This window comes from Morus notabilis, unplaced genomic scaffold, assembly GCF_000414095.1.
Source record: "Morus notabilis unplaced genomic scaffold, ASM41409v2 Scaffold72, whole genome shotgun sequence".
In the NCBI taxonomy this organism is placed as follows: domain Eukaryota; kingdom Viridiplantae; phylum Streptophyta; class Magnoliopsida; order Rosales; family Moraceae; genus Morus; species Morus notabilis.
The window spans coordinates 254421-265045 of NW_010367952.1; the positions used below are offsets into that span (position 1 = coordinate 254421).

General features: G+C 33.2%; 1 protein-coding gene across 1 annotated transcript; it reads right to left on the minus strand.

The window, feature by feature from the left end:
- Positions 1 to 547: 547 nt before the first annotated feature.
- Positions 548 to 10314, minus strand: LOC21398090 (phenylalanine--tRNA ligase, chloroplastic/mitochondrial). Its single transcript, XM_010113990.2, has 10 exons — positions 9997 to 10314; positions 8831 to 9021; positions 7530 to 7733; positions 4740 to 4857; positions 4305 to 4381; positions 3042 to 3221; positions 2822 to 2866; positions 1649 to 1753; positions 883 to 996; positions 548 to 776 (listed from the first exon to the last, which is right to left on the minus strand). The coding sequence occupies exons 1-10, from the start codon at positions 10232 to 10234 to the stop codon at positions 726 to 728; spliced, it is 1323 nt and encodes a 440-aa protein (XP_010112292.1). The 5' UTR covers positions 10235 to 10314; the 3' UTR covers positions 548 to 725.
- Between the last annotated feature and the right edge of the window lie 311 nt (positions 10315 to 10625).

Genomic DNA, 10625 nt, shown 5'->3' on the forward strand with positions numbered 1-10625 from the left:
TTATGTAATATTATAATATGTTTTACAATATTGTAATTATATTAACCATTTTAATAATATTATTATATTCTATATCATAATTATATAATATGTTATTTAATAATAGTTTTATTGTATTATATTAAATATAATAATAAATATACATTATATTGTAATTATATATATTATTTTATAGTATAATATAATATAATCGTTTATTATTTTAATAATATTATTATATTCCATATTATAGTTATATAATATATTATATAATAATAGTTTTTTGTATTATATTAAATATAATAATAAATATATATTATATTATATTATAGTATAATATAATATAGTCATAATTTTTAACTATTTACAGTAATTCAACCTCATAATTTACCAAACGCTATTACACTGATTTTGGAACTAGCACAACAACTATAATTATAGTTTACCAAATACTCAACTACTTTTTGTAACAGCTGCTTCTTCTTTCAACACAGTTAAAAGTAATTTTTCTAAAATCTACAGCACTATCAAACTAAGCCAAAGAATGCTAAAAACCCATTTATGGCAATAATGATGAATAATTATCAGATTAAGAAAGACTTTATTTTAACTTTATAAGTTGCCTCGTGTTTTTGGAGGGGCCAACACGCCAAAATGAAATCAGCGGTTACTCAACATGTTAATGAACAGAGATAAGAAATTTACATGATTTATGCTGCTGAATCGGCTATGGCACTAGGAAATTCTTATCTAACGACAACATTCAACTTGCTCACCACCTGGTCTCTAACATCCCACTGCACAGAGAATTATAAGCAAGAAAAATTAAGCGTTTTTGAATCTTCAGGGTAAGAAAGATAACAAGTACAAAGGACTCGCATAAAGCCCGATATGATGAATTACCTGTAGCTTATTAATCTCCTCGTCTGTAAGTGAACGTTCCATGGAGCGATATGCTATCCTGTAACAGTGACTTGTCATCCCTTTCTTGTTTGTAAAATTGTCTATCAATTTCACCTGGAATGCAAAGAAGGCAGTCGAAAGAGACCAAAAATAACAGTGAACATATTTGGCGAAGTTATACAATAAATATTTGTTGTCTATCAAACTCCCAAGTGTCCTTGGAAAAATTGAAGAATTTCAAGATTTAGTAAATTAGATTTTTCAGCTTTATAATGTCCTTTGGATGGGATCAAGACCCTGCCGGGCCGAAGCTAACTGTTTTCACCGCTCGATTATCACTAGGCGGACTTCTACGATTTTACTATTAACAAAGCAAGAATTCAGGTCCAAAATTTCACCTTGTAGCTCCTAGACAGTTTTATTTTTTATTTTTTCTAAGGGATAATAAAGAACTAATCCAACTACTTGCAGGCTTTTTTAGAGATAGAACGAGACAACCACTAATCATATCCAAATCATTGAATTCAAATTTTCATTTGGCATGGTTTACGTAGATCATTTATTCCATTAGTAATCCATAATCGAGTAAAAAGAAGTTATAAACAAATTACAAGTTAGGCCAATATAACGATTGATGGCTAGTTAGGCAGCTGAAATCTCTTGTTCCATCAATTCCTTTCTTAATATAAGTTATATTTAAGTTCTCTTTTTTAATCAGTGAATGTAGCTCAAGAAATTTATACAGGCAAAATGGACAAAGACATACCTCCTCAACCAGATCTCCAGCAACTCCTCTAACAACTTCACAAAAATTATTTTCTGTGAAAGAGTCATTGATCCAGAAACTAATATCTTTGAAACAAGGAGGATACTGCATAAGGGAAAGGCCGATAATTTAGTATTTTGCAAGATATTTCATGCAACGTTATATGTTCAGGATAGAAGAAGTTCAATAATGGTTCAATCAGTGAGGTTTCTGCAGCAAAGCGTATAAGAAGAGAATGCTTCCTTATTTAGCATCTTTTCTTTTAATGTTTTGCATGAAAAAATAGCACCTAGTGATTTCCACATACAAAAGAGGAATCAAGATCATAATCTGAAACTGTACAGCAAAAAAATTTTATTATCAACTAGAACAGAAATAAAATTACATGTCCACACTCCAGATTAGAATTTCTGAGAGTGAGACACAATGAGTAATAGAGAGAGCGGAATATTAAGAGAGCAAGACGGAGGCATTGAAAGAGGGATGGATGGAGAGAGGTAGAAAGAGTTGAAAGGTAGTTCCTCAGTTAGCTGGAGTAGCAGCAGTTATGCTCTGTTGAGGAATAAATGCAGATCACTTCCTTTGCTTCAATTAATTGACAGTAAGGAAATTACTCTGAGTCATCCAAAATATACCATTATTCTAGTGAAAAGAAGATTCGGCACACTTGTATTATATAGCTTATACTAACTTCTCATATATGGTAATATAGACAATGCAATGTGAAACAATTAATCCAAAAACGGCCTTAAGGTACTCAGAGGGAATTTTTTCAAAAAACGAGAAACCGAGCTGGTATTATTTAAACACTAAGGTACCAATTTACTAATTTTATAAAACGCATGTACCATGATGTAATTTTCCCTTATGTTTTTTAAGTGTTACATACCACAAAGTCCCCCATTTTACTTCTCAACTCCACAGACTTTGGGACCAATAGCCAAAAAACATAAGAACTCAATGAATGAGAAACGAGTAATAATAAAAATTAAAAAAAAAATTAAAAAAAAAAACTCGAACCCTTCATCAGCCGAATCCCAATTTAAATGGTCCTATTTTATTTTGCAACTGAAGGATTTTGACTGTTTGAATCCTTTTCCCTTTAAAATCACGTCATTCAAATGAATATATCAAAAGATATGCACAAAGTTTGTGTTTCCTAGCAGATAATACCTTGGATAATGGCTTATATTTGACACCCAGCTGGCCAGAGGAAAACTGTACACCAAAAGTAATAAATTAGATTATCACACGCACACCAGAGATTTTAATCTTTTGCACAGGCTGAATTTTTTTTTTTTTTTTTTTTTTTTTTTTCAGTAGAATTAAAAGAAAAGAAGAATTACATGGAGTGGAGGAAATATCAGGTACAAAAAGTAGATTCAGGAACTACCTGAGACGTAAACCGCTCGTCACTTGACCAAAATAGGCGTATGTCCGGAATATCAAATAGAATCATTGCTAGCCGCTCCAACCCAAGCCCAAAAGCCCAAGCAACATTATTTTCTTTGCCACTTCGTCTTAATATTTCTTGCTCTGTCACACCACATCCCAAAACCTCTAACCACTTCTCCTGAAGGTAAAATAATAAATATAAGCGCAGGTTAAAAAACAGTAGATCTAGCAGTCCTTCCAAAATGGAATATTTTATGCAAGTTTTCTATGGTGAATACCAAGTGGGACACATATTTACTCATTTCAACAATCAGAACTTAAAATTATCATTTTTTCCTCTATAAATCTAGTCATATCAGTTAAAAACCTAGCTGAATCTGAGAGTCAGATAATGGAGATCAAAACATGCTAATTTCTGATCATCCATCTGGTCCTGGAATAGTTTTTGGTAGACAGTAGGTCTTTTGATGGACTTCCAAAGAAGGAGACAGGTCTTGCCAGGTGAAACAGTTACAAAAAAGTGTGTGTTCATAGAGAAAGTGAGAGAGATTAAATGTACCAGCTTAATAACGTAGATCACAAAGGATGAAGCGGGTAAAGAAGGGAGGAGACGCATAAAAATGTCAACTTCACTGACTAGCTTCAACAAGAATTGTATTCTTAAAAAAGATCTTATGGTTGTTTTATGTTTATAATTTGTTTGAGTTCCTGCAAACAGTATCGTGTTTGATGGATGTCAATAACTAATAAGTCACAAGTTACTCATACTGCCATACAACTAAACAGGTTCCAACATGAACTAATTAATTCTTTTAATGATGCTCAAATTGAAAAAATATAGAAACTTTGAAATACAAATACACTTTCCGACAGTAATTTTGCAACCTTGTATCTGCGAATTGAAAACCATCATCACAGTGCAGCTATTTTGTCATTATTGTCTTCGTATAATACATACCATTTTCAAAAGTTGCAAAACTCATATCAATGTGATTCTTAGTTTCTGCACCATTCACGTCAAAGTTCAGACAGAGGAGCATTAAAGTTAAAAATACACAAACTTGACTTTGACGAATAAGTTTAACTCCACTGAGGACAAAATAATATCTAACAAATGCCGCTGCATAAGGAAAATCAGGAGCAAAGTTCTGGAGGAAGATAGCTTGCAGATTGAAAAAATTACTCAGACAAAGAAAAGATTAAAGAAAACTGCAATGTGATGCCAATTTACGAAAATAAATAGTCAAAACTACCAACATACCTGAAAAAAAATCTCAAGTTCAAATGAGGGATTGGTGAATGGAAAATATGTATCAATCCACCGCATTTCCACAGAACCTGAAAATTTTAACACCATTGACTAATGGGTAAGAAGTGAATAATAATAATAATAATAATAAAACATATTCTATGACATGTAAAGAAAATTTTTAGACAGATTAAAATTATAATTTTTATCAAGTCATGAGCAGAAAAAATTTTCAAAACTAGTCAGGCAAATAAAAAAAATGCTTTCCAAATATACTAAAAGATTGCATGATCCCTTCTCTGCGTCATTTTGCCACAATTACTGATGTTAAATAGAATTCTCTGTTGTCTTTTCCAAAAGATGAACTGCCAGTCCCATCTATGTTCGCTATGGCAACACCTGCTACATTTATGTCATGTCCACAACGAGATTTCATTTTAAATTTACCAAATAAGTGGCGTGCCAAACCCTCAAGGCACTTCTTTAAGTCTCTAGCTGCAAAAGATGTGGCATCCATCCCCGATCCATCCCAGTCATTTGGAGAAAAGACCCGAACACCCTCCATCTGTGAGCAAGAAACAAATATATCAAACAAGATAATGACAGTTGGTGGGGATGCTCCAATGAAGTTGCGGAAAATTCTTGAAAGTTACTATTTTAAGGCTTTTGTCAAATATGTTTGGGAGTTCAAGGTTTCATTTTGGCATGAAAGAGCTCTTACAATACAAATAAATAAAAAAACAAACAAATAAATATAAATAAATAAATAAGTAATGAGGTTTATGAAGATGCTCTTGTGGGGACGAACTCCACCTAATTTTCAGCGGACATAATAAAAGATATGAAAAGAAAAAAAGAATCATAAACAGTGCTGATAAAGAGGAGAAAGACAGAGAGCAACAAGCCCACTTGCCATAGTGAAAATCTATAAAGTCTAAAATGTAGCATATTTCCTACACGAACGATTCAACATAGGCAGCTCAGAATTACACAATAACAAAACAAAATAATATGCATACAATATATTAGAGCGGAACATCATAACGCTTGTTTGGTTCAACAACTCAAATTGTAGAGATTTGAACCTTTTTAAGTAGAACTGTAAAATCTGAATTGTGGTGATTCAAACTGTGATCCGAACTGTTGTTTGGATATGCAAATAAATTATAATTTGAATTGGGAATAAAATCCGAACTTTGTTGGGATAAAGTATTGAAAACTGTCATTAGAGTTTTGTAACAAATCTTATAAAATCTCATTATAAATGACATTTAAAAATATGCAATATGAATGGGGATTTGTTCCTCTCTTCATTATGAACACATTAAAAAAAATCATCTCAATCGGAATTAAAACGACGGAATTATGACATTTTTTAAGATTGAAATTGAATAGAGAGAAAAAGTAGAATCTGGAACTATTGGACTGTTGACAACAATTCAAATTGTTAGAATTTAGGGGAGGAGGTGAATTCTAAAAACAATAATTTGAGTTGTCCTTGAACCATTGTTAATGGTTTGAATTGTTATTGAATTTCCCTCTCCCAAACACCAGTTTGAATCCTAAACTAACGTTTAAATCCTAAACAACAGTTTGAGTTGTTGAAACAAACATGCGCATAATGACTAAGAAAAAATTCAAAGCAATAAAGAACCTTTCGTCAAGATGTTTATAATCTACTAGTTCTTTGTGGGCTTCTCCAAGGAATTCATGGATTTACTAATTTTTCATTTTATTGATCAAGCTAGAAGGATGCATTTTAGGAGCTTATTTTTCAGTTTCTTAGGGGTTCTGTTGCTTTCAGGTTGTTGCATTTTTTTCCTTAGGACTTCCCATTTTCTGTTTGTGTACTTTCTTTAGTCTTTTTATATCACACTCTGTTTTCTAACACAAAAAATAAAACAAAATAAAATTGCCTCGAAGATTACGTTCTTGTTCTCTATGATACACCATGCATGTACAAAAAGTGATGATTCTCGCCTTAGAGTTTCTTGGGTGAAATTCCAAACAACATTAGCAATTTCAAGAGCATTTAGGATAACAGTCTTTGCTGCAGTTCTCAAGCTTCAATGAATCATCTTTTTCATGGGCTTCATATATTCATGACATAGTTATCCCTGAAGCATGGTGATAAAACTATATAAGGAAGAATAAATTCTTTCGTTGATACCAAATGGATATAGTAAGGACTAGTAAATTCTTTCGTTGATACCAAATGGATATAGTAAGGACTAGTAAAAAATCTAGTTTTTGCTCTAGTGAAGAAAAAAAGTATGGTATGAAAGACTAGGACCCAGCTTATGATAGAAGTTTCTTCCCTTAAGTCCTTTTAAAAAAATTTTGACAACAAAATTTCTTAGTAAATGGCCCCAAAAGTACTTGTTATTGGAAACAACATCCTCTTTCGTAGTTTTTTTTTTTTCCCCTACAACTGGTCGGGGTTGGCTTTTTCCTGCAGCTTCTGTCCATGCTTAAAGGAAAAGAGCAGAAAATGGTATGAATGCCAAAGGAAACAGAAAGCAGGAAATTTTCTGCAGCAGTTGGTACTAGATTATTGGAGACTTTATCTTGAATAGAAGGGTTATCTTGGCGGCCTTGATTGGGACAGGAAAAAGGGAAAGCCCCTGCCACAAAGACTTGATAGACATTTTTCATTATATGATAGTATGCTACAGAGATAGTATGATACCAAAGGATAGGAGTGCAACAAAAAGAGGAAGGGGAGAGCACAGAAGGCCACTTGGTTGTTTCACAGGAAAGATGCTCAAATCTTAAGCTGCTCAACTCCCTAAAACTTTTTCTACAATGATTTATCTTTGTAATCCTTCTTCCCGACAATTTTCCTTACAAGCTCAAGGCTCCAGACGGATAGTATGTGAGAAGGGAACACCACAAACTCAAATCCAAGAAAGTCTCGAGATTTTTACAACGCCTATAAATTAACCAAGCATGCTGAACGAAACATTATATTTCTCTGCACAGGGATCTTGTTAAATAAAGAATAAAAAAAATAAATCCCAAATCTCTTTTTGACGTCAGACAAAGGAAACTAATGGCTGAATTTAAAAGTATTTATTGTACTGGTCTCCAAAATGACCTTTAACAACATGCAAGAATCATGTCCATCCAATGTCACACGAGTGTTAGCCGAAAAGTATATAAGAAAACCTGTTCACTGTACTGCACTGAAAATAGAAGCTAAATACCATAAAATTCGGATTGGAAATAGTAGAAAACCTGATGAAAAACAGGGTAGTGAGTTGAGTCAATGGAGTCCCTACGATAGACATCCCCTGTAACAAGGAAATGGGTGTGTCCTCTCAACAACTCCGCCTGATGAGCACTTGTATGGCACCTCAAAACAGTTTGGGAGTCAATATAGTACGTATCATTATAACTTCGGCTCACGTGATCCTCAGGAACAAGTACGTCATCGAAGTTCTGCAAGGAGTAGGTTTACCATTACAAAAAAAAAAAAAAAAGGATAACTAAATACCTATCTACACTTGTGCTCTCCAAAAGGGTACGTTGTTAATAAAGATGAGAGTATAAGGGCAATTACAGTCAACTAATCAAAACAACCAGTCAACAAAATCTTATTTCAAAAACATAATATCTAGAAAATTATAGTTCTTGGAAGACTAAAGTAACTTGAAATTCATTTTGGATTTTGGGACATAAAAAATAGATAATTTCTTTCTCTCCAATCCATCAACCACATTTTCTGTATCATTCAAAAGCAAGAGTATTATTGTGATGGTAAACTTAAAAACAATTCAGAGGGGCACAGAAGTACCTAAGCCTGAAAAAGGTCAAACAAATAACAGCAAGTTCCAGAGAACAATTCAATAAAGTTCCTGAACTCCTTTCCAGCGGATGCCAAAAGACAAACCCAAAGGACCAAAACTGTATCCTAACCCACAAACTTCATGACCTTCCTGTTCATTATAAAAGATCTGAGAAACCCAAATTCATCACCTTGCTGCACATCTTCAAAGATCCCCAAACTTCCTCTTTTCAATAGATAAAACTTAACTTTTTGACAATGTGCCACATAGGAACCAATCCTTGCCACCAACAACAACAACATCAACAACAATAACAAGATCAATAAAATCTATTCTACTAGTCAGGATACTCATTCACTTAACCCTAAACCTTTCCTAACAAATGGACATACCAAAAAGACAGACAACGCTACGTTCACCAAAGCAACGAGGCTATGCTTGCATTGGTTAATTAAAATATGCGAACTAATATTAGGGAGCTGATTAAATTAAATATATGGCCCAAAAGTTTTCCAATGTTCAAAGCAGCAAAAAACTAGAATATACAATAAGTATATATTTAGACCGAGCAACATAAGCATTAAATTCTTTGACAATGTTAGTACATACATATGTAAATACAAATACTGAAATATTTTATAGAGGAAAGGCTATCCATTCTGCAAGGCATACAGAGCCCAAGTTGGCAACTTGAGCGTAGCCCTCACAGGGCCAAAACTCTAGCCAAACGTTCACTGATCCTTGACCTACCTGTTTTACAGAAACCAGTGGACACAGGTCATCAAATTTATCAAACTTGTTGGAGTAATTGGTATCAAAGTACTCGAATATTGCATTCTTCAGAATTCCAATCGGGTGCTTTTCTCTTTTGTGCAGTTGCATTCCAAGTTTAGCAAAAATTGTATCCGGAACATTATTCGTAGGATCATCCCTAACCACATCTACAAAAGCAATAATCCAAATAAATATAAGAAATGAACGGTTTAAAAAAAAAAAAAAACTACTTTTTTTTTTCCACTGAAAGGTGTAAAGATGTGAAAATTTTGAACTAAGAAAAAAAAATGCTTCGAAAATGGTTGTCAACCGTTCCAACAATACTGGTGTAGAAATGGTAACTAGATATAAGGGGAAAACCAGGAATTTCCATAAGTATCATAAGCGATTGATTTTTCTTTTCCACTGAAAGGTGGAAAGATGTGAAAATTTTGAACTAAGAAAAAAATGCTTTGAAAATGGTTGTCAACCGTTCCAACAATACCAGTGTAGAAAGATGCTACATGAAATGGTAACTAGATATAAGGGGAAAACAGGAATTTCCATAAGTATCATAAGCGATTGAGCATGAAAATACAAACAAATACATAAGAAATTCACTCATAAACAAACAGTTCTGAAGTCTCTAAAGCCTTGGATGGAATTTCTAATTTGTTTGCTTTCCGATAAATTTCTCCCAGATCATGTAATCACTTGTTTGATCAACATTTGGAATTCCAACCATGTCTAGAAGAATCAATAATTCTGAATTCTCTGTCTTATTGCCAAATACATATTCAGACTTTCCAAAGAAGTTAGAACTAAATTACTCAACTGTAAAAACTCAATTTTCAAAAGTAAAGTTCCGTACTTTATCGTGCTTTTCTTGTCTTCTTTACAAAGTTTGTTGTAAGCAATGTCAGCTAGCACTTCCTTTTCACTGGCGACATGTATTATGAGAAAAATAAAAATAAAAATAAAAAAGCATTAAAATTTGTATTAAAAATCCAGTATTTTCCATAAAAATCTGCACAGTCGTTTCCTTTCCCTCTCATTTTCTCAGAAACCAAACAAAGATCGAAAAAAAAAGAAACAAACCAAGAAACTCGAAATTTAAATTTGAGAAATTGGACGAATCGACATGAGAAAAGCAGAAAAGTTACCATCTCTAGCAATCTTGACGCCGCCAAGCTCGAGCACTGAAACCACTGGCTGCCTCCATTTCTCTCTCTGAAGCTTATGAGGAGAAATGACTGAATAAGAAGAAGAAGAAGAAGAAGAAGACGCAGTGGAGAAAGGTCGAAAGAGAGTGAAACTTCTCAGAGTATTTCTATTTGTTTGGAGAGAGAATGGTGTACTGGAGAAGCGAAGGACTTGGGCGAAGGAGAAAGCTGCAGCCATGGATGTCGAAATTTCGCAATTGGGTTTTGGATGAGCGAAGAAATGAGAGATGGAAATCCCTCCCACCCCAACAACAACAGGCTGAGTTGAGTGAGTGAGAAATAAAAATGGAGTAAATTGCACTATTAACAACCCCAAATTTGTTTGTTTTTAATATAATAGACTCTACATTTTTAATTTTTACAAAATAGCCATAAACTTTGAAATCAGCAGTAATTAAAGTCCAATAGTTAATGGCGTTGTGCTAAGATAAAAATTGCACGTGGTACAACTAATTTTAAAATTTAGCATGCATTTTATTAATTAAAGTTTAAACTTTGGATCTATTAGGCACAAAAAAAAAAGTCTTAGGTGCAAAAATGCAATTTACTCAATAAAGTAAGATCGCTCA